The following is a 25437-nucleotide window of genomic DNA, read 5'->3' as shown; positions in this document are numbered from 1 at the left end:
TCAGGTCATGGTAGGAGGGTCAAGCTTTGCACTGGGCTCCCCACTCAGCAGGGGTAGAGTCTGCTTCTCCTCCCTGCTTGTATTCTCTCTTTCTCAAATAAATAAAATCTAAAAAATTAAAATAAATAAAATGTGGCAAATGTAAGTGAGCCATAATATTGGAAATGATAAGAAGCCTATCACAAAAAACTTGACCGAAAGTGATGGTGACCTTAAAAGTGTACCGGAGAGAAAGAGTTTGCTGGTGCCTCCTCCAGAACATCAAAAGAAAACCACATTCAGGGGATCCCTGGGTGGCTCAGTGGCTTAGTGCCTGCCTTCGGCCCAGGGCGTGATCCTGGAGTCCCAGGATCAAGTCCTGCATCAGGCTCCCTGCATGGAGCCTGCTTCTCCCTCTGCCTGTGTCTCTGCCTCTCTCTTGCTCTCTGTGTCTCTCGTGAATAAATAAATATAATCTTATAAAAAAAAGGAAACCACATTCAATGGCCTACGTATATTGTTTGAAACATATAAACCAACTCATTAGTGGACAAGAGTGCCAGGTTATGATGATTTGGTGACAATATTTCTGAAGATCATTCTTTCCCTGGGCAGCTGACACATAAATTTTGAATGGCAGGCAAATGACATTTCTCAGTATAGATTAATAAAAACATTAGTTTCTGAGGACTTCAAATCATTTTTGGGAGATCGGACAAATGGTTTTAAAATCTTCAAACCCAAGTATCCGTGTGACCCTATTCTGGGAACTCAGTTGAAAATATCTAGTTGGCCTACATATTTTATTTACACAAGGGTTTTTTTTTTTTTAATAACTTTTATTTAAGAGAAAACTGCACTAGCCATTTGTTTTGGCTTTAGGCCACTCTTATTAATAGAATATAAGTTTGCCCCTTCATTATCTGACAGCAAACTGAGACAAAAGGAAACAGACTAAATTGAGTTATGCTATCCAGTCTAAAAGTAGGTCAACAACACAGGTAAGGTCACAAACAAAAGGTGAGGGGTCCTGGATGAATGTCCTTAAATCATTTCGCCCACCTGAAGGAGAATGCAGTGAACACCTATGATTTCTCCTAACATTCACTTCTTCTTCTTTGGGCAACAGCTCTACATTTCCATTTCTGTATCCATCCGTCCCCACCTCTGGGTCTGTGTGCATTTCCCCCTGAATGTTTGGTTAAGGAATGTCCATTCGACCTAACTTGTCTAACTGGAGTGAATTGCAGGTACTGTCTGCAGAGATTCCTCCTCCCTCTTCCCCCGAGGCTTGGAGCTGTAAGGCTGTGAGCTTGGGGTTGCTACCTCAATCCAGCTGCTTGCTACAGGAGAACCTGTTTCCCAAGACAGCCATTCAAGAGGCAGACCCCAGAACTGGAGAGAAAAACAACAGGTCATCTTGGCATCTTCAAGGTTTTTGCAACAAGCCACATCTGAGCTCCCCGGCTTTTCAGTTGCAGAAGCCAAGCTATCATCTTCTTCCTTACGCCTGTTTGGGTTAGATTTTCTGTCTCTTAAAACTGAAAGAGACTTAATTTATCTAGAGACTGTAACTAAAAATCCCTACACTTTCCCCTTGCTGTGAAAAACAAGCTTAAAACATGAATACTTGAATTAAATTTATGGTGTTGGACCCCTTTTACGTTAATATTTTAATTTTTTTGTTACCATGATGAGTCAGAATTTCTGATAGGCAGATCTTCCCACATATTGTTTCCTTATGATAATTACATTTTTATGTAGGTGTCTGTTATTTTTTTTTTAAATGTGTTATTTATTTGAAAGTGTGGTTTTATCCCTTTGGTAAAAATTTAAATCATGTTTTAAGCAAATCAAATGAAACTGCGCTTTGAAACTTTATATAAATTTATCGAAATACTACTTTCTTAGCCAAAAGGCCATGAAGATCAAAAATGTCTAAATATTTCTCCATATTTCTGGAAGGAAGATAAAACTATGCTATAAGCTTACTTTTCACGAAGATATAATAATGCAATATATTGTCTATTTTTTCTACCTCTTTCAAAGAAATAGAAGCAGTTATTAAAGATTCAGCTTTTTAAAGTAGTAGACTATTGAACTATTGCCCCAATACCAAAAGAAATCAATTAAAAAATAAAATCCTTTCAATAACAATTCATGATTATGTATTGAGACTATAAGGAATCCTTAATTATGTGTTTTATGATAAATTTAAGAGTTCTCACTCCGTGGCTTTTGAATAGGTGTGCATATGCTTGGGAGAATCATTTAACACAAATATTTTATATTCTTGCAGGGTTTTCCCTTACATTCATTCTTCAACCTAAATAGAAACTACGCACACTAGAGAAAGTACTTCCAATTATTGTATTTTATCTCCATTAGTCTTGTAAATTAAAGGTTAAATGCCCGGCGTCCTCTCCTCCCCCACACTACTCCGGTATCTTCCTTTAGGCAATATATGGTACAAGTTGCCAAAGAGGAATGCTCAAATTTAGTCATTCATCTTTGTTAGTTTATAAAAAGCAAATGTACATCTGGCATGTAGTCTGCAGGTCATAAAACTGCATGAGATTGACACCTTCTGAACTAATCAGTTGGAAATGCATTTTTACAAGCCTCTCTGCTAACATCAATCAGAGGAAGAATCTCATTTTCAATAGCCAAGATGCAGGGACACATGGTTTGTTATTTTTCTGCAGAGTTTATCAGTAACTTGCGCAAGCAAGTGACGGATGGTTATGAATCCGGCTCTCTATAACTTGGGAAAACATTTTTCATTCTTTGTACTTTTATAGCTGGGGCTATCTAGTACAAGTAAGTTGATTATCCACTTGTCCAAATGTAGACTGTAGTAAAATTGTCTTTGTGGAATAGCTTCTCAAAATCATTGAGTTTCCTTTTAGTATTGGGAATATTAGGTTGGCTTAAATTTATATTGGTGTACACATCATATCTAATAAAATTAATCATAAAAAAATCTAAAGATTAGATCAGAAATGCTCAAAACCTAATGAAAAACAACTTCAAAGATCAGTAAAGGGCCTTTCTTCCTTTGCAATTTCTTTGATGTAAAGCAGATAATTTAGTTTGTGCTTCTGACGACTCAATCCTGAACATTATGGCTGTAGTTATTATTTTAAAACATGTTCTCTTTTTACCTTAGGCTTTCCCTGGACTATAACAGTGGTTGGCAAACTTACTTTGCAAAGTGCCAGATAGTAAGTGATTTAGGCATGCAAAGGGCCATGCCGTCTCTGTTGCAACTGTTCGATTCCACCTTTACAGCGTGAAAGCAGCTGTGGACATTATGGAAATGAATATGTGTGTTCCAATAAAACTTTATTTACAAAAACAGTCTTTGGCCAAGAGGTCATAGCTTGCCAGCCTCTGGTCTTGCTTTAATGTTTCTACCCTGCCTATTCCCTTGTATTCTTCAAATCACTCTTGACGTTGTTTCCGGCAAATTTAGATGATGCATATTTTACCAGATTTACATGAAAACTTCTGAGGCCAGGTCTTTCCCTAGGTTACCCCTATGCTGGCTTTGATCTGCTTGTCAAAACTCACTTTCTTCTTTCAAGTAGCTATGGATACCTGAACCTGTTTTTCAAAGCCTTGATTTAATGACTGGATAAAAAGTCATAAATTTCCCTTTAATGAATTTTCTTTTTTTATTCAAAAGATAATTAATGTCTACTGCCCTACCCCACAGTATTTGGAAGCTCCCTTCCCCTATTCCAAGTTAGAGGTAGAGATAGAAATTCTGATGGAATAATTTATTTGTAGACTCCAGAATTTTCAAAGTGTATAAAACCTTTCATTACTTTTTAAAGTCACTGTTCTGTGATATGCATGAAATTTATTTATGACTGAATTGGAATCATGTTTAGGTTTCTGACTATTCTTGTGTGTGTGTGTGTGTGTGTGTGTGTGTCCATCAGTGGTCTCTTTGTAGGTTTGGTGTCTATGTCTCTAGGCTGATAATTCTTCAGCACTTCAAATCCACAAACTGCCTTTAGATATTTCCATTTGGATATTATGTAAGGTAATATCTAAAAACTTAGTGGGTCTAAAACACAAGATATCTAATCTTCTCTAAATATGCTGTTTTCTTCTGTATTTCCTACTTCAGTGAATGGTTCTACAACCCACCCATCCAGTCTCTCAAAGCAGAAACCTGAGTGTCATCCTTGACTCCTTTTCTCCCTTCCTTTTTCTCTGCACTCCATCAATTACCAGGTTTTCTTTTCTTCACCCCAAATATTTATTGAGTTTTTCTCTTTCCATTTCACTGAAACTGCCCTTCAGGCCACCATGGTCACCTCTTGACGAGGTCTCCACAACAGTCTGGTTTCTTGGGTTCCAGTCTCGTCCCAACTATTCATCCTCTATACTTCTGACAAAGTCATTTTGCAGAAATCAGGTCTGATAACTTCACTTCTCTAGTTAAAAAAAAAGTCCTTTATTTGGCCTCTACTGCCTTCTGAGTAGTTAGAACTCCTTACCATGGTTTCAAAAACCTTTCATCATTATTGTTTCCTCTACTTGGAGACCTCTGACCTGCTCTCTAGCCCCCTACTCCCTGGACCCCCAGCCGTTCCCCTCCATTCCTTCAGCCAGCAGCTCAGGCAATGGCTCATGCTGCTCCTTGAGAGCTGAGTTCACCACTGTGTCCCCAATATCTAGTACACTTCTTGGCACCAAGTCAGCATACAATGTAATGTATTTGATGAAGGAATGGAAGAATGGATTCAGTTTCTAGAGATAATTAGATTGAAACAGATCAAAATGATGTCTTAAAGGTACAGTGGAGACAGTCTCTTGGTTTTCTTTTCTTACCCTTCTCCAACTCTCAGTACTATGCTCATTCATGAAGGAGAACTATTCACACCAAACTGTTGACAGCGGTTAACTCTTTTGACAACAAGAATGTTCTATTTGTTTCCTGTGGTTACTATGACTAGCTCTCACCATTAATGCCAAGGTTCTTGAGGTAGAGACAATGTCTAACAAGGAGACCTGTTTCTGAAGAGGTCCTGTGCACTGCCCATTTCTGAAACCTGAAGTCGCAGTGACTGGCTTTGGCTGTAAAATACTTCGAGCTCCAGCCTGCGTGGCTCTCACTTTTCTCTCCCTCTAAGCCTTACTCAAATCTAGTGGTGAAATCCCATGTTCCTTGCACTTGATTGGGAAGCTAGTGGGGTGCTTTGCTTCCGAGAGCACAAGGGGACTTCTCTTTCCATGAAGGCAATTTACATTGCTCTAAAAACTCCATGCAAAGGGGTTCAGAAGAACCCAAGTCTCACCCCAAAAGTGGGAGTCAGTGTTTCACATTCATAGTAATTTTTCCCTCAGATCATGATCTACCAGAAAAATATATCTTAACCCTCTGAGAGTCTGCATGCCACGCTTGTGTTTCCATGATCCACTTCTCCCTTTTCAAAAGTCATTCTCCCCACCCTTTCTTCCCAGGTCTGTTATTCTCTATCCTCTTTATTTAAATGTTATCTTAATATGTGTTTGGAGAAGACAATAGTCCCATCTTCCGGCTAGAACTTTTTAAGAACCTATTTTCAAATATTTCCTTATTTTCATCTGGTAATCTCCAAACTTAGATGGCCCCCGCCCACTCACCACACTCATCCTGCTGCTTACATTAACATTTCATTCATTTTTCCACTTCTGGTTTTTACTGCTAGCACACTCCCACTGCTTCTTGCAGTCTGAACCTTCTGTTTGTATTCTTTAGCCCCCCACCCCCGCCGCCTGACTGTTTTTATCGTTCTAATTTCTGAATAACCTCAACTGAATTGTGCTTTTCCTCTCCATTATCATCAGCCTCCACTAAAAAAAAAAAAAAAAAAGCCTGTTCTAGGTACATCTTCCTGACATATCCCCACAAAATAATATTTCTGAGAGACAAAAAAATAACTCTACCTACTTACAAGTAAGATGTATCACACTCCTGGCATCATATTTTGGCATGCCACGATTCTTGCATAAAGGATAGTATTTTTGTGTCCTCAACCACCTACTCTCTAAGAGAGTGCTTGGGTCCCATGCCTTAAGAACCCCCAGGGGAGCTATCCACTGGAGGACCATACATGGATGAAAGATGTCAAAAGAAACTCTAACTAGAACAGTGAGAACATGGTAACAACTGATAACGTATTTTGGAGAAATCCTCTTGTCTACTTATTTATTTGTTATTTATTTATTTTTTTTAAGGAAGCTCCATGCCCACTGTGGAGCCCAACACGGGGTTTGGTCTCACAACCCTGAGGGATCAAGACCTGAGCTGAGATCAAGAGTCAGATGCTCAACCGACTGAGCTTTAACCAGGCGCCCCAAGAAACTGTCTTGTTAATAAGTATCTTGAGTTGCTATAAAGGTAAAATTGCCTCTGGCAAGCTTTTGCATTTCGCTGCTTGCATAGTGGGGCTACCATATGGGGAACTATTTACAATGACAAAACTCTCTACTGAATGAGATTCTCAGGGGGTATGCTAGGTAAAAACAACGATATTTTTTATGCTTATAAAAATATGTAGGGAGGTGGGAGGGGGGTGGGGGTGACTGGGTGACCAGCACTGAGGGGGTCACTTGATGGGATGAGCACTGGGTGTTATTCTATATGTTGGCAAATTGAACACCAGTAAAAAATAAATTTATTAAAAAAATATGTAGGGAGAACTGGAGAGGGCCTTGCCAACCTGGGGCATGGAAAGCATATTGAGGTTCGGCACTGGTTTTCTTGTTCTCATGTGAGAAGGCTATAATTCTTGGGGAGAAAAGAAGATAAAGAATAAAGGAGTTCTTCCTGAGAGTACAGAAGTCTATGAGCTATATGAAATAGTACAGAGGTATATGCCCTGGTTACACTAAAACTAAATGCTGTGGGCAGTTATTAATATTCCTAGAGTGGAATCTGTTTTTCTGCCTATCCAGCATCCATCCACCTCTTTCTTCTGGTGAAAGAATTTCAATTTTTCTTTGGGCAGGGGACAGAATTCAGGCCGATGAGGGTCCGGCTCAGACCCAGGCCTCATGTAACCATTTGATAAAGGCTGTCTCCTTGCACTGGGTTATTATGCTGTGCAGTGTAAACCCAGCGCTGCTGGGGGTCATTCTGAGGAAGAGACCATCAGAGAACGGTGTCAATGTGGAATAAAGCAGAGTTGACAGATGAATTAACCCAGGTTTCTGTTCCCATTGTTTAAACACCTTGGTGCTGCTATCTCTGAGTTTTTCAGTTATATAAGCTAATAAGTTTTCCTTTTTTTAAAGCTTAAGACCCTTTGAGTGGAATTTCTATCACGTGCAACCCAAGAGTCTTTTCCTGGTGAGAATAACAAATACCAGGGATATCCTCGTGGAGGGGTAGCAGAAGCCTGAGGTAGAGCACACTGTGAGACAGACGGGACCATTTTCAGAAGCTGACTAAAGGAGACGCTCAAGTAGCTAACAGAATGAGGCAGAACAGGCTCACGGTGTGACACTCCAGTCCCCATCACCCTGCACTTAGCGGTGACCAGTTCCCAGCTCTTTACCTGGCTTTTCTCTGATCTTAGTAACTTCACTGTCAGATGGGAGTTCTGGAATATGAATGGGAAATGGCTCAGCCCAGAGGGAGGCTTTGTAGGTGAAGAAAGAGTTGAAGAAGAAATATTTATAAGCCAAGGCTAGGCATACACTGCTGATTCTTTGCTCTGAAAGCTTTCTCAACTAGGGCAGGATACAGTGTGGTTGCTCCCAAAGTGTCTATACACGCTCTGTTAAGAGATGTTAAACACAATTACCTGGTCCAGTGACCATTCATTTCTCACTTCCACTGTGTGATTTAAAAATCTTCTATTCTTTTGCCTGCCTTTGTCCAGATCATCTGTTCCAACAGTCTCTGTTTGACACCCCGAGCTAGATTTAAGAAGCGGTTTGGGGAGGCACCTGGTTGATGCCAAACAGACTGGGGATCTTTGTCAGGGCCTTTACTGTGGGTAAAAGACTGCCCTTATTTCTGAAATGCTGGCGATCCTGAGTGCAGGACAGGTGTTTATTTGAGGGCTAAAGAAACAGGGTCCAACTGAACAGGACATTTATTTCTTACGACTGTGCGGGTGTTGAGGGAGGGGCTACAGATAAATTCCTCCCATCCATTTTACTGGTAGTCTGTTTCTTAAAGAAGAGCCTCTTAAAGAATTCTCTCATAAGACTGCCTTTTCTTACACACTTTAGAGACATAGAGGAGAAGTGGGGCCCCACAGGCAATCGCTCTTTAGGAACAGCGATTTAGTGAGATTTAGATTTTGAGGATCTAGAGTCTTAGACCATGGAGATGGAGCAAGATGGATTTGGTAAAGAAAAGTAGGATTTCAGAGGGGAAGGAAGATTCTTGGTCTAAGAAATAAATATGACTATTTCCCCAACTGTGTTGTCCCTTCTAAAATCTTTTAATGTATTTTCTTCAGTTCTGGGGATAGTAAGCAGCCTTTTTTGTTCTTTAATTTTTTTCTATTTTCTTTAAAAAAGATCATATTGTACAATGTTGCTCAGTCTGGACTAGTGGCTACGTCTATGACATGCTAGTTAGGGCCAAATCAACCTCTTCATTTGTTCTTCTTCCTTCACCACTTAATAAGTTAAATCAAACTGCTTGGCTACTTTCTGGCTAATTTGTCATTTGACATCAAACGTACTCTGAACAATGGATCTCAATCAGCACAAGCGAGCATATGTCATGAAATCTCAGGTACGGTCCTATTTTAAACATTCGGCTCTACTGACCTCATATAACAATAATGATCGCCTTAATGGCCAGATGATGTGCCCTGATTTGGGGTTTGATGTGGAAAATATGGTCTCTATTCACACAGTCCACGCTTAAGTTCAAATAACCCTCCGGCTTAGGTTATAAGGCACCCGGGTGATGATCTCAGGGTATAATAAAGCTGGCACTGAGATTCCTTCTCAGAAGATCAACAAAATTAGGTTAGGGACAGGAATACAAATTATAGGAGATAAGTAAAGAATCCACAGGAGGTCTTCTATCGGCTCAGATTTCCCCTTGGAGAGGGAAGCCTAGAGATAGCGTAGTTTCATGCTAATATGAATAAACAAAGGGGGAACAGGCCAATTCACAGCTGATAAATTTTGAGGCAAGGGAGAAAAACCTCCTTGGCTGATAACAACACTAAAGAGTTGATTAGACCCTAAATTACTCAGCCATGTCTCTGCAGACCTGGCCCTGCAGTTCGCTTCTCTCTGAGAAGAGTTTGTAACCTCCTCAATGTAATCTTCTTTTAGAAGACAAAATCTGGAATATAAGATCAAGGAGGGAAAGCAGCTCTCCTTCCTCCCTGGGCAACAGAAAACAATGGGGCAGCACCGAGGAAAGCTGCCATCTGGGCTGCGGTCGGGGACGATTATCACTGCCATTTCCACAAAGCGCAGGGTGAAGGCGGGTCGAGGCGACAAGGAGTCCTGAGCACCACGGCTCTGGGGCTCAGGACCCCCGCAGCCAGCAGGAGCAAGAGGAAAAGCAGCTGTGGCTCAAATCTGTGGCTCTTGTCAGGTTTCTTGACATCCCAGGTAAAAAAAAAAAAAGGAAAATGGAACAGTTTGCTAGAAGCTAAAGGTGAAGAAGGGCAGAGCGTTGCCCAGAAGAGGAAAGAGGAGACACAAACATTTGGTTGGAGAATGGACTGCAGGTGCAGGCTGGAGCGGGAGTGCGCATGCGTGTGCGAGTCTGTGTAGGAGGTGTGTGTGCGCGCGCCTCGTAGGACGTGTGTTATGTGTGCGCAGTGCCTTGGGGAGTGGAGGCGCTTGAGGGGGGTGTGTGCGCTTGTGCATTGGGGAGTGCGGGGGTGTGTGTATGCGCTTGCGCGTTGGGGAGTGGATGCGCTCGTGGGGGTGTGTGTGCGCTTGTGTGTTGGGGAGTGGATGCACTAGTGGGGGTGTGTGTGCGCTTGTGCCTTGGGGAGTGGATGCACTCGTGGGGGTGTGTGTGTGCGCTTGTGCATTGGGGAGTGGATGCGGGGAGGTTGAGGCAACGTTGGTGGTCACGCTGCTTCCCTGAGGACAGTAGTGAGGTCTCCTCCACGTGGGAAGGGAAAGGGCGTTCATCTTCCCAGCCGCCTCCGGGAACTGCAGCCAAGCGCGATGGAAGCTGAAGGAAGGCGGAGGAGCAGCAGTCTACTGCGGGCCCCTGGCTGGGCGCTGCGCTCTGTCCTTACCCAGCCTCTCCCTTTGTGCCCGTGTCACGGATGAAGCGACTGCGAGGTCACACCCGTCGGGGCAGGGTGAGGACCTGCACTCTTCACCTCCGCCGTCCTGCTCTTGGGGGCATGGCCAGGAGCAGGTGCAAAGGGGAGGACGGGCAAACACCCCTAATGACAGCCCCGATGGCCGGAGGGGCCCAGACGGGATCCGAGCCGCTTCCAAAGACTCAGTCCCAGGGGCACCCGGGGGGCTCCGCGGTGGAGCGCCTGCCTTGGGCCCAGGCCGTGACTCCGGGGTCCCAGGATCGAGTCCCGCATAGGGCCCCGCACAGAGCCTGTGTCTCCCTCTCCCTCTGGTCTCTTTCTCAAATAAACAAAATTTCATAAACAAATGACTAGACAAACCCCTAGGGGAGGGGTGCCCGGGGGGCTCCGCGGTGGAGCGCCGACTTGGGCCCAGGCCGTGACCCTGGGGTCCCGGGATCGAGTCTTGCATCGGGCTCCCTGCAGGGAGCCTGCCTCTCCCTCTGCCTATGTGTCTCTGCCTCTTTCTCCATCTCTCATGAATAAATAAATAAAACCTTAAAAACAAACAAAAAACTCAATCCTAAAGGTATGCCAAGACTGAGCGGCTGTCAGGGGCCCCCATTTCATCACCGGAGAAGTAATCACCAGCTCTCACTCTTGATCCTCTGAAATGAAAATGCGCACAACAGGGGAAAGAATTACTCCTGAACCAAGGGCCTACATGGAAGACCATAGTCCTTTAGCAGGTTGTGAAGTTTAGGATAAATGGACACTGGGGAGTACAGCTTCAAGGAGGCTGCTTTCTTTCTTTCTTTCTTTTTTTTTTTTCCATCCTTGCCTTTCATCAGAAGAGCTTGGGAAATGCCCTGTATCTTTCGGAAATATTTAGTTATCAAAATACTGCTTTAGAGCTCCCCAGTCACAGGGCTGCATATACCGTGATGAGGAGAATCGTCATCTATCCGGAGGTTAGGAAAAGCGATGGAGAACATACACTACCCAGTAGCGTGGTTACCTTGCCTTTTCCCTGAATGATGATAGTCTTGCATTTGTTTCGGGGAAAATAGGGAGCAAAATCACTCTATCAGCACGCATACAGTTTTCAATCAATCTAACCTACAGGGATCAGATTGTTTTTTTGGCACCAGGACACTGTGTAACTTATAAACCCATGCTCTGGCACACACGTGTTTTCACGCTCGGCATCTCTTACCTCCTTCATTGTCCTTGCTATCTGTGCAGAGAGTCTCCATGGCTACATCACATCCTGCTCCTCGCCACCCTGGCTGGCAAACACAATGCCAGCCGTTTTGGTCCAGTGTACATCTTCCATTGCTGTTGCACAGACCAGGGCAACCCTCTGTCAAAGGAGACAAAGAAGGAAAACACAAGTGATTTGAGTATTGAAAGTTTTTGCACCTAAAATAAACAGATAAGGGACACTTAGTGGGAACAGGCCTTTGTAAACAGCACAAATACTGTAATTGCACATGGATAGAAACAGCAACGATCTCTAAGGAATCTAATTCTTATCCAAGTGGCATCTTTGATTGGCCTGACCCTTGAGACACCACTTACCTGTGCAGGACAGAAATATATGCAACGATCCACTAACTAGCCACAGGCCAGACAAAATTAACTTAAAATTTTTTTTTTCCCTTTAGCGAAGCAACAAGGTTGATTGTATGGTGTGAAAAAGCATCCTGAAAAAGGTAATTTCAGAATCCCTGGTGGAGATTTTTAATCTGTTGTCGACATTAGTGGTCGCTCATTAGGATGTGCCTTCTGAAAGCACCTTGTTGCTTTAAAAAATTCTCTCTAAATTCAAAAGCATGAGAGTGGGCATGAGGATGTGAACGATGTTAAAAAGAGAACATTAATTTTATCTGGCCTCAGAGTTGCCGTACATTCATGTGAAATTACAGTGCCTTAAGTAAGTGCACAAAGTATAGGCCAGTCTCGATGACTATACTTTATGCCAAGAGTACATTCCTTTTCACAGAATAAGCAAAGCCCAGGAAATAGTGAAGCAGCTTAGCATCTATTCTAACAAACATCAGGATTCAGGCTGCATACGGATGGGACAGGACCGACAGGATTTCCAACTAAATGTAATAGCTGTGCATATTTGATTACTTAGGACGGACAAAATGAAATACCATAAGGACCACGATAAAACATTGATAGACTGAACAAAAACACGGTAGTGACGTGCTTCAAGACAGAGAGCAAAGAGTGATATTTGGTGACAATCTCCCTAAGGCTTTTATGCTGTTACCTTTATATCCTATCTTGTCTGCTTTTATGGGCAAGGAGGGAAAATTTGGGAAACAATTAAAATAATTTAATATATCCAAAATCTATAATTGTTTCAGTCTAACATGACATTAAAAAAAAAAAACAATTTTTGCCACTTCCTACTGATGATATCTGGCATGCAGCCAACATGATCTGTTTATGAGGATGACACTTAGGTAGACTTTGGTGTTCTTGTCTATGAGTGTGACGTGATACTGGCAGAAACAAGGACAGAAATGCTCCAAAATTTTAAGAATAATTAGCTATTAATCAGATCTCTTTGGACAGAATTATTTATAATTTGACAGAGAAATACATATTAGCAAAAAGTGCTTGCTAGAGCAATTGGGGTTTGTTATCCAGCTTCTTGTAATTAGAATGCTACTTTTGTTTTGGTGACAAAATTTAAGGGAACAATCTGTTTAAAGATATTTATTTTATGTTATTTTAAAAGAATTATTCATATATTGGCTTCCCCTCCTCCACTGTGGAACTTGAAGTAACAATATCTCAAAGAGACGTTCTGTCTCTTAAGATTAGAGCTAAGAGAAAGAAGAGTATTTTGACAGTCTCTTGTGGCAGGGTAAAATGAAATTATACTTATGGATAGCATCAGGTCAGGTTAAGATTAATTTCACTTCTGCTTTTCGTTCAGACGATTACCATCTGTATTTATGGATTTTCAATACAGAAAAGGTGAGTTTTCCTTCCGGATGTTTTTGTTTTGTTTTTAACGGAAAAGAAAGATTTAATTGCCCCACTGATGAAGAGGTGCAGCAGAGGTGACTGCATGCACACAAGAATTATTATATGAAAGCCTGGATATTGCCATGAATATTTTCATATTCTAATGAGAAGCACAAACAAGGAATAGAAAATAGGCAATCTGAGGAGAAACAGAGAGGGGATTTCATCTTCTGAAAAAATATTTTCCACCTCTTTCTACGAGAACTGAAGAGACAAGAATCTGCTGTTTTCTGCTGAGCCATGTTATCATTTTTGTTTTATGGAATGCACAGTAATTTTGTAGTTTTTCAGAAAATAACAGAACAAAAATTATGAGATCACATAGATTTTGAAACATTTAAAGAAGTCTCCATGTAAGGATAAATGAGACTTCTCTCAACATGTATTAACCAGAATCTTCTTTAGATTGACAATTTCTTATTCTGTGATAAGACAGCGAGCATTTGTGATCCTTCAAGATAGAATTTAAAGCTCATCCGCTGAATTGCCAACAATGAAGATCTTAAGGCAAAAAAAAAAAAAAAAAAAAGAAAAAAGAAAGAAAGAAAGAATAAAAACATAAACAAAAAACAGCAAATGTTCTGTTATCTTCAGTTTTTGGTTCCAGTGAGAACTAATGCTTTTACATAGGAATGAAATCTGTGATAACCCAAAATTATAAAAATGAGACACGGACATTGAAGTCTCAATACTTTTAACTCCAAGGCATTTCACATAATGTAAGCCTGATTTATAATTTACAGAAATATGCATGAGAAACAGTCTATTTTCATACCTAGTACAATCTGATACACGGTTATATATAGATATGTAGATATGTCAACAAAGAGCAAGTATACAGTACCTTTAACTATCTTATCCAAATAGTGAGCTTGAGAAATTAAAAAGGAAAAAAAGAACAGACAGACATTTCAGAAGTGTCACATGGGACAAGGAAATTTTCAGAATTTACATGCAAATCGAGTAGCTGCAGCTGACATAAGACTCACATCACACGACAGAGATGCACTTCATTATCTTCTAAAACTGCAATATATTCACGTTTCAGGAAGTGTGGTCATGATTCCAGGAAGCACTTTAGCATTTTCAAGACAAGTGTACAGGTAAACTAACACTGCCTTTCACAGATTATCTGGAATTCACCCACCCTGATCCTTTTTAATTATACTTTAATAACTACATAGAACAAGTGGAATCAATTCTTTTTACTAAAGAAGTTGGGAGATTTACAGCTATGAGAGCTACAAATAAACTTTTTTTTGGGGGGGGGATAGAAAATAATGCTAATTTTTTAAAGGTTTGCTTTTAACAAAGTGGTTTTGTAATGGTTGCACAGTTCAGGGCCTAAAAGGACAATACAGAAGGCCTGGAGGAACCATTTATGTCTGTTGTAATGCTCTGTTTCTTTAACCTGAGAGAGGGACTCACCGAAATCCTGCTTCCCTCTCTGTCTCAAGTCATCTGTGTATTTACATACTATCAAACTTTAAAGTTTAATAAATAAGCAAAAAAGCGAAGTAATTGAGAATCCTTGAGCCAATGGAGCAAACTTAAAATACCATGAAAAAGGCACATGTAAATTCTATAGAAAATGATTGCCCAGTAGCCCTTGACTACATGTCAGATGGGACAGTGATGTATCGCATATGTAGTCAATTATGAAACAGAGACTCTTCTAAGATCCTGTTTCTTTTCAGGATTTGTCCTGAACAGCTCTGTTTCTCACAAAAGCTCTGTAGGAACAGGATTAAGACTGAAGTTTTTTACTGTTACCTGTCCATTTAATCTTTCATGAGGTTACAATTAGGCTACACCTTTCCTCTTGAACAAAGGCATAAATACCTCTCTCCCTTCACTCAGCACAGAGACGTAATATATTCTTAATAAGCCTGAAATCTTCTTGCTTTGTCAAAACTCATACATCTTTAATGACCTAAAATTGCTTTTCAAAGATGCTTATGTTGATTATTTTTCATTACTGACACATGCAAGTGGTAGCAGAACTCCTAACAGAATGATTTAAACTATAACTTCCAGTTGAGCCACTCAGGTCTGGGAGTTTTGTCATGTGCATAAACAAAACCATAAATGCTTCTGACACATCGGTACTGTGGATACAAAAGGATTCTTCATGTTGCCACAGGATTCCATTAGAGGCTTTTGAATTGCATTTAAAAATAAGTGTGTTTATAACTAATTGACAATATATTGCAGGGGAAATTAAGGTGAAGAAGAAACACTTAGATACTACCCTGAAATTATAACTTAATGAAAATAATCATATTTTCAAACATTAAAATAAAATTGTGCCATTGTATAACATCATTCATATGATTTCTTACTAGTCCCTTCCAGACATTATATAACCTAGTAGAGGTTCGTAAGAGCTCAACTGATGATCTAAATATACACAAAGTGCCTTTAAAAATTCTGAAGTTTCTGATTCAGACAGGGTAGTATTTTTGAAGGAATTCTTAATTTCTAAAAATGAACCACACTGCTCATAGTTGGAGAGTCTTGCTTTTACATAGGGTCTACTTCAGTTAACACAACCAAAATACGGAATGGAACTAATTCTGACCTGGATTAGTAGTTTTAAAGGAGGAATGGATTATTTCTAATCCAGCCAATGCCCTTATTTTAGCAAACAGAATCAATTGTGCAAAACCGTGGACTGATTACAGGTAAAGGGAGGTTTGTCATTGGGTCAAAAGAACAAAAGTGGAGATGAAATCAGCAAATATATTTAAAATATGTGGCAGGTCAAAATTTATATAACACTTCAAATATTAAAAATATTGAACACAAATGTTGCAAACAGTTAAAACCAACTATAAGAACAGGATCTGTACTGAGAAAGATACCAAGATTTGTCATTCGCATTTTATATCATATGAGGGAATAATGTGAGGCTGGTAGCTTCAAAACAAGAGAGAAAGGGTAAAAACCACCACGTATATTTTGTCCTCGAAGATTAAAATTTCTGACAATACCACAAAAGCCTTGTTCTCAGTAATACGATGCTAAAAGGAGATGTCGATATGTGAGGTTCAAATAATTATTAAAAATAATAATTGCAACAATAAAAACATCATTATATAAACCACTACAGGAAATTATCAGAAAAATGCAGGCATGTTGTAAGAAGCCATTAGGAACAATAATCATAAAAATAATACAGTATATTTAAAAATTAATATACCTAACAGGCTGAAATGCACATTAAATCGCAAAAAAAATTTCTTTGAAAACTAATGAGTGTGTTCTGACACTAAAACAAAGCCCTTCCTATTAGATCTACTCACAAAAGTTTTAAATTTGCTTTATAGAAGAAAACTCTTATAAACATGAGTGCTAGGCATATAAAATGGAATGCCTTAAAAAGCTATTCTCTAGTAAAATGTTGTATTTCATAAAACACTTTCCCTGGAGTTTCAATTATTTATCTTTAAAAAAACCCATGTGAGACAGAGAAGGTGAGTATTATTACCATATTTCTTGTAAGACACTGATTCTCATATCTCTGAGTAAAGTGGTGAGAGTTACCGATTCTCCCCCCAGAAATACATGCATGCTCACAGACACAAAATGCTGTCTGATTTCAGCTCTTCCGTGAGCTCTGGTCCCGTAAATTGCAGACTGTGAACACCTGGCTGATGTATTAATGGTCCCCCGAAATTTCTAACTCTGATCCGGGTCTCTTTGTCCTGGTTCAGACCAGATTTAGAAGAATGCAGGGGACAGGCCTAAAGTACCCTGATCCCAGCTCTGCTCCCTGAAAATAAGAAAGGCTTACTTGGCATCAGATACTGCTCTAAGCACTCTGTATTAGACTCTCCCTTAATCTTCCTCACAACTCTAGGAGAATGGGATAGAGTGCAGGTGAGTGTCTTTTAACTGTCAGAGCTAATTCCTGGTCTGTGTTATCTCTCTACTGTCTTTCAATTTTCACTCAGATACACAGTCCTCTCTAGAACATAACAAATGAAATGACTGATCGGTTTTCAAGCCCATGTGTTGGAAGTCTGTGGTCTTCTTGCTGATTCAGATGGGCAAAGATTTGGTGGAACTATAGATGTGAAAGAAAGGTCTGGATCATCAGAGTATTTTTATTCCATGAGTAGCCCATAGACCTCCAGTGTCACCAAAGCAAATGAGCTGTACTGTATCCTTTTCACACACTCCCCTCTAGATGTTTCTCTTTAAAAAGAATTATTTCTTTTGTCAAAGCTCCTAATAGCCATATTTTCACCTTCTGTGTCTTAGGGAAGATAGGTGGAGGTGGAGACAATCAATGATCTACTTTTGTCTGTACCCCATAGTAATGACCTGGAGTCTCAGGTCCTGTAGGAGGGGCTCATATTTACTCTTGTAGTCAGTTTTTAACACCTAATATATACACTAGAAACAAAGAGCAACTTTTTGCAAATTCTACCTATGTGTTGTTGCCTCATCTGCCGATCTATCAAAATCATGGGCACCCACCTCCCTCCATTTCTTTCAGTTATCTGGTTCTCCCTTTTTTCTCACTGAGTCCTTGTCAGGGAAGAAGTCTAGGAGTATGAACACTGGAGTAAATGTAAAAAGAGAAGAGGAGAATCAAGAACTAGTTATAATCACTTCATTAGGAGATTCCATAAGAACACAAGACATATGGGCTGGGGGGTGTGAATCTTCTCCATTAGAAATGTAAACTCTGGGGGAGCCTGGGTGGCTCAGTGGTTTGGCGCCGCCTTCGGCCCAGGGCCTGATCCTGGAGACCCGGGATGGAGTCCCACATCGGACTCCCTGCGTGGAGCCTGCTTCTCCCTCTGTCTGTGTGTCTCTCTCTGTCTCTCATGAATAAATAAATAAAATCTTAAAAAAAAAAAAAAGAAATGTAAACTCTAAGGCCATGCTAATCTGCCTTCCCATTGCCTGGCTCATGGGAAACTCTTAGTATCCGAATAAAATGATTAAGTGTACTTCTTATGGTGGTTCTAGTAGGTCTTACATGTGTTTGCAGCCTTTGAAGAAACTCTATGAATAATACAGAGGCTACTTTTTGAGAAACATATGTGAGCAATACATTTCCAAATCCTGCCTTTCTCCTTCATCCATCTGTTCCTCTCCCCTCTTCCAATCCATCCATCCAAACTACATACAATAATATTAACAGTAACTACCATTCACTACTCCTTCTGAGTGTGGAAAACTACGCTAAGCATTTCACATGAGATGCCTTAATGTTCACCACTGTACGGGCAATAGTTAATTTCTGTTATCTTCCTTAGTTCACCAATGAAGAAACTGAGGTCGAGTGAAGTAACTTTCTCAAGGTCAAAATGCTAGCAAGAAGCAAAGCTAAAATTCCAACCATGTAGTCTGTGGCCAAAGTCCATGAACGTAATAAATCAGCTATATTCACAATTCAGAAGAATCAGAACTTCGTACCAGTGTAAGGTAGTCTAGAAGCATCATCTGGTTTTGGAATGCTCAATAAATTTACTTGAATGAAAAAATACGATGAAAAAAAAAAACATTTTAATTCAACACTGACAATCAAAGGGAGAAACCAGGAAGTAAGATTAAAATCTAAACTAATTTGAAATATTAACCTACTGGACACACCTTCATAAATGAGCGTACCTTATGCAGGATAAAGAAAGCTTTCTGATAAGCATTGTGGTAGCATGATCTAAAAGCCCAAAGCTCAGAAAGCCAACTGGCAAGATATTAAAACAGAGGGAGAAACCCAAGAAGAAATGATGAAAACAAGTGAGTTTGAAAAAGAAAAGAAGTAGTTCAGTGAAGGTATAACTTCTGTGCAGGAAATCTTTTGAGTGGTAGTCCCAAAGAAGGCTGCTCTGCTTCGGGGGAAGAACTGGGATATTTGGAGGTCTACCCAGAATGGCACTGATGCCAAATTTGCTGTCCTTTTACTGTCAAAAGGATTTTTGAAAACATAAAGAAGAAACCAAGGCAAACCAAGGCGGTTGTTTATACAGGAGACAGCTCACAAGGGAAAAATACAAACAGTTTGTGTATACACAGCTGCTGATGTACATAGTCACAAAACATTCGGATTCATTCTACTGTCCACAATATGCTTGGCTGAATCATCTTAACTCGGTTACAGCATTTTCACTGGGCCACTGAGTTGACTCCTAGGTAGAGCCTAGACGCAGACAAATAGCACAAAGTCCAGAAGCTGGAAATATTTCTCAGTTTAATTACAACAATAAAATCTTAGGGGCCCGTCTTCAAAAGAGGATAATTCAATCAGATGAGTACATAATAAAACATAGACATATTCCTCACTATGGCAATGACTGCACTGTCCTTGGAATCGAGGACAAATTTTTATTTAGCATTGTGTGTTGCCTCATACTTTGTAACACAGACTTAAAAAATGATTCGCATTAGTATCTCGTTAAAGTTGTAAGTAGGTATCATTCTTAGATTATTCACTACCAGTTCCTGTAGGATGACAGAAAAGCACCAGTCTGCAAATAAGTGCATATTAAATCCATTTATTCCAATCAGTAGCTGTTTAAATCAGTGTGCAAGCTGCACACCCATTGGTTTGCTGTTCCTTAATTGGTACACACTGCCAATTATTGATTACCTTGTCAGAAAGGATTGTGGCAATGGTACCATTTTAAATATCAGAAAACAATTTATTCGGACCCCCTTCACTTTGTTCTCCCTCACCATAAAATTCTCATTCTAAGATTAGGATAAAATAAAACATCACAAATATTTTATCCTGTTTAGAAGAGTCACTTAATTTGAATTTTAACAACTAGAAAGTGAGGCCGTGCCAGTAAAGAAAAGCAGTTTGTGTATGTGTGTGTCCACGCACATGTGTGCAACGTGTTTGAAAAAGCTTTTGCTCCCCTAAAATTGGCAATACATTATTGAAAACCCGTTTCCAAATAAATTGTTTTTGAGACTTTATATATTTTGTTCTTTTTTTACAGATAGGAAATTTGGTGAACAAATTATCTGTACAAATACACTGCTTCTTACATGCACCCCACTGCAACAAAATGCCATTATTTTGGTTTGGAACACTACACTAAGACATTCCAAGAGAGGGAGATAGTATTTTCTTCATTTAAATCAGTCCAGAAACAAAGAGATTCCATGGAAAAGGTGCTATGAGATAAACCAAATTTCATAAAGTCTGCATTGCTGGAAAAGTGCCATGATAAGCTGCAAAGCTTTGTAAAGATAACTGATAGAAAAATATTTGATATTTTCCTTCAGTTTAGAATTTTGTGCCTTACTGTGGACTACATCTACATAATGGAAGCACCAGGGGAAATCTGAGAATGCAGACAGCACACTCATGGATGCTGGCATGTGCAACTTGGCATGTACGTCTCTTTTGCCTGTGCAGAGAGATGAGTATGGTTCAGCATGTGATGCATGGGTTCTGTGGTCTTTGCACATGCGTGATTTCATCCACTGGACCGCATATATAAACACGTCAGTAGCACATGTCTCCTTTGAGATTTGTACCCCCTGTTTGAGCTCACTGAATACCATACGCAAACCATATTTTCTTAGGATTTCCTAGATTTAAAAATAATCAGGTCCACTTCAAACACCCCGATTTAGGAACCAAACTATTGGGTGACAGCTCTTAACAATAATAAATAAAAATTGTAATGCAAACATTTTTTTAACACTAAATGAGTATTTGGATCTTTCGTTGGTACAACGAACTTTGTTATGACAATGATTAAAGTGATACCTGTGTAGTACTAACAAGTCTAGTGGCAAGAAACCATAAAAATAATCTGCCGATATGATATGGTCAATATCAACAAATATGATTTCTGGCCTGCCATCATTACTTTTGCTTCTGCATAAAATTTAATATTTAAGAAAAATTTATAGAGTAAGACTTGTAAATAATTAAGTACAACATTTCACGTCTTCCTCTTATTAGTTTTCTTGAAGATACCAGAGAAGGCAATAAACATAGCTGAACAATCTTGAACTCACGTAGGATAAACTGTAATTTATTTGGGGAAAATCACAGATAACTGGCTCTTTTCAAAGGCGACTTACAGAGAGAGATGGAAATTTTTCTTTATTTGTTGGTGAGAGAAGAGTGTGTGCGGATGTTTACTACTTGCATTTTGAGTACTGCATTTTGCTTGACATTAGTTACATGTCATCTACATGCTGAGTGTTTTTCTCTGGTCAATGCCTATACATAGTTTTCAGCCTACTAATTTCAGCTGAGAAAAGAACTGGAAATAAGTTTAAAATTTGGAAGGAGGTATATGAAGTTTTCAATTAATAATTTACAATTTTCTTAAATCTTTCACAGTATCAATTAATTTTCCTCAAGCTGTTTTTTTGTTGCTGCCATTGTTACTTTTATTTTGGCAAATCATGGGTCCTATTATCAGCTATAATTTAGATTTTACTGAATAAAAGAAGTGACACTTTATTATTGAGACATCACTGACATTATTACTGCACCAATTTCTATGAAAATTCAATCTTTTGTGACAGGTTCATAGATATTAATTTCTCTTTATCACAGAAGAAAATTAATTTTTGCCTCTTCCCCTATACACATGTGTGCCAAAACAATTTAAAAGGAGACACCACAGTCTAGTGCTTAAAAGTATGGGCTTGGGAATGGCTCCTGTGCACTCAGGTTCTTACTTACTAGCTGTGTAGCCATAAAAAAAATTACATAACTCTCTGAGCCCGAGTCCCTCCAATGGAGATTTTATTTTATTTTTTAAAAATATTTTTATTTATTTTAGATAGAGAGAGAGAGTGGGTGGACTTGTGATTGGGGGGAGGGGCAGAGGAAGAGGGAGAGAGATTCCTCAAGCTGACTCCCTACTGAGGCCGACCCAGGGCTAGATTCCAGGACCCTGAGATCATGATATGATGGAAATCAAGAGAGTGCAGTAAGGCATTGGTACCCTTTAAAAGACTACGAAGAATGAAAAAAATCTAACTTTAATTGAAGGAGCCTGGAATTGCCAATGATTTGTTTCCAAAGCCGTGAGGGCTTCTCCACCCCAGTAATGTCAAGATAAACCCCCTTTTTCTTTTTTTTTTTTTTTTAAATTTTTTTTTTATTTATTTATGATAGTCACAGAGAGAGAGAGAGAGAGAGAGAGAGAGAGAGAGAGGCAGAGACAAAGGCAGAGGGAGAAGCAGGCTCCATGCACCGGGAGCCCGATGTGGGATTCGATCCTGGGTCTCCAGGATCGCGCCCTGGGCCAAAGGCAGGCGCCAAACCGCTGTGCCACCCAGGGATCCCAAACCCCCTTTTTCTCTACCTCCTCCAGGAAGTCTCCCTTTAATGGGAACACTCTTTATATGAACTGGCTAATTCCCAGAGTGGCAATAACTCTACTCTTCTGCCAGAAGTCTTCTTCTTTTTTGTCTCACATAAACCCTCTGCTGGCATAGATGCACAATTCCCAATCAAAATGTGATTCAGCTTTTTGGAATAAAGAGCACATCACAACTTGTCCTTATGTATTTTGTGTTCACCACAAGTGACTGTATTTGAGCAAGGTAAGTCAATATTTTCTAAAGGCATAAAAATACCTGTATAAATACAAGTCACTTTTACAGGAACTCCTTGGAAATGAAGACATACATAAAATATCCTATTTTACGTGCATACCTCTATCCTTATATAGCAATTTGGCTGAAAAATTTTCATTTTGTTCTTCATCATAAAATGTACTGAGCAGACATGATGGAATATATGTTGCTAACTTTTTGCAGCAGAACAACATTAAGTTTGCGTGTCACTATTCTTAAGTACAGGAGGAAATCCACTCTCAGCGGAGCAAGCTCTCCCAATAGTTTGTAGAGTCACTATGGGTGGTATGATGGCACATGCAATCATAACAGACATACATGTAGCCTTTTACTATGTGGCTTGTACCTACACTGGTCACAGTTCAGAGAATAATGCTTTTGGGGGTAGTGAAGAGTTAGGATATGTGTAATAACCATATAGAAACTTCTCTCTGTTTTTTTTATGGCAGGTGCACCATGATTTTTTTCTCTGCATACACCAATGTACTTGGAGTGGATTACTCACATGCATAATAATCACTCCTGGGGACTCATCTTAAAAGCCAAGAGTAGTGAGTGTATGTGAAAAGCATTATTTTACCCTTCATTGTTCATGGGGGGACTAATTAATGAATACCTAATGCCATTAATTCACAATTAGATCACTTATGTTTAACCACATGCTTTCTATGCATACATATATAAATATTAATTTTGAATAGAATGATAATCATTCAGCACCATAACAATTAAACAGCTGTAACCTGTCTCATGTGTTAAGTGATGGAGCTGCAGGCAAGCTCCGTAAGCAGATGGTCTTACCCACCCATGCTCAATGTTAAAGACTTTTTAAAAAAAGAGGTGTTGACAAATCAGAACAAGTAGGCATAGTTCTAATGCAAATCGGCCAATTTGCAATGTAGATTACCCTAAAAACTAATTTGGTGTACAGGAAAAAATTAAGCTCTGTTGTTAAAGGAAGACATTATATTACATTTGGATATAGTAGATTCCCCACCAACATAATTATTTGCTAATTTCATTCAACCAACAGAGTTTAATGGAAAAGCAGCTGGCAAAGTATTCATATTTATGGACTTCCTTTGACTGCTCCTTAATTTATCCAAGGCACATGTCGGCTAAACCCTAGAAATAATAGCCATATTTCAGACAGCTGTTTTCCAGCTTCGCTAAAGAGGCACTCAAAAAGGAGAGGGTCAATGAACCCATCATGAAGAAGAGCAATAGAAAAAAATTGGCTCTAGTCACACCATAATCTGCGAATATAATATGTTAAGTATGAAAAGAGAGAAGAGGCATGTCTTCTCCCAATAGTCTTCTGTATGGGCTAACACCATAAACAAACTTGTATTTTAAAAACCGGTAGGTGGAAGAGGAACTGTTTTAAGATGGAAAAAGGCTATTTTCAACTTGTCATATTCAAGAAATGACAGAGATAAATTCTGCCATTGTGAGGATACTAATGTACAATTGCGGGAAGGAATCATATCCCTTAAACCTGCGGGCTTCAATTCTTTCACTGAATGCAAAATTCTGACTTTTTACGTATTCCTCTTGGGTAGTAGGGACCGCTACATATAATGAACGTTACTTAAAATCTGCATGGACACTTCACTAGCTGTCTGGCTAGTTACCTGGCTTGGTTTTTAAGGAGAACGGACATATTTATAATCTGACACTATTTATAGTCCTTCTCTTCTTTGCCACCATTGTAAAATAGCTGACAACATATTATTTTGCAGCACCTGGTTTCACTCCCAAATGCCTTGGACCTGACCTCTTCAATAAAGCCTTCTGATGAACTTGGCAAGAATTGACAGGAATGTTTTTCATCTTTAGTTCTAGTCAAATTGTATATCCAGTCAATTGAGCTTTAAAACCTCCTGTACACTAGATTTTGGTAGAAATTAACATCTTAGATGGTTTTTAAGAGATGAGAATCAATGGGGTGTTCCAAATGGAAAAAGATACTGTAGTATATTAGTAAAGAAATACAATGGCAGGTGGTTAATAAAACAGTATGATATAAATTTGACATATGACTGGCTTTTATTCAGATATCCTGTCTCTCCATAAACTTTTTTTTTTTTTAAATTTTTTTTTTTAATTTTTATTTATTTATGATAGTCACAGAGAGAGAGAGAGAGAGGCAGAGACACAGGCAGAGGGAGAAGCAGGCTCCATGCACCGGGAGCCTGATGTGGGATTCGATCCTGGGTCTCCAGGATCGCGCCCTGGGCCAAAGGCAGGCGCCAAACCGCTGCGCCACCCAGGGATCCCTCTACATAAACTTTTAAAAGACAATTTAGGGGTGCCTGGGTGGCTCCGTTCATTTGAGTATCTGACTCTTGGTTTCTGCTCAGGTCATGATCTCAGGGTGGCCAGATCAAATCCTACATCTAGGCTCTGTGCTCAGTGGTGAGTCTGCTTGAGTTTCTCTCTTTCCCTCTGCTCTCTCTCTTTTTAAAATAAATAAATTTTAAAAATCCTTAAAAAAAGAATTTAAATTGACCTAAGATGAGAAATGAGGTTTAAAAAAGCAAAAGGGAATTCCTAGGTATGAGTATATTCATACTTAAAAAATATCTGT

At 39.5% G+C, this 25437-nt stretch overlaps 1 protein-coding gene across 8 annotated transcripts in view; it reads right to left on the bottom strand.

Moving 5' to 3' along the window:
• The window catches only part of TENM3 (teneurin transmembrane protein 3), a 603842-nt gene that overhangs the window by 66737 nt on the left and 511668 nt on the right, over positions 1–25437 (bottom strand). For 5 of the 8 annotated variants that reach the window (XM_077848637.1, XM_077848636.1, XM_077848639.1 and 2 more), the window contains 2 exons: positions 14116–14142; positions 11440–11586 (listed from right to left, as the gene is read on the bottom strand). In XM_077848637.1, the coding sequence (XP_077704763.1) occupies positions 11440–11586; positions 14116–14142 (174 nt within the window). The remainder of the gene's footprint in view (positions 1–11439; positions 11587–14115; positions 14143–25437) is intronic. The other 3 variants (XM_077848641.1, XM_077848642.1, XM_077848643.1) reach the window with 1 other exon arrangement.

Source organism: Canis aureus, chromosome 15 (genome assembly GCF_053574225.1).
Source record: "Canis aureus isolate CA01 chromosome 15, VMU_Caureus_v.1.0, whole genome shotgun sequence".
In the NCBI taxonomy this organism is placed as follows: Eukaryota; Metazoa; Chordata; class Mammalia; order Carnivora; family Canidae; genus Canis; species Canis aureus.
This window is presented reverse-complemented; position numbering and strand designations above follow the sequence as displayed.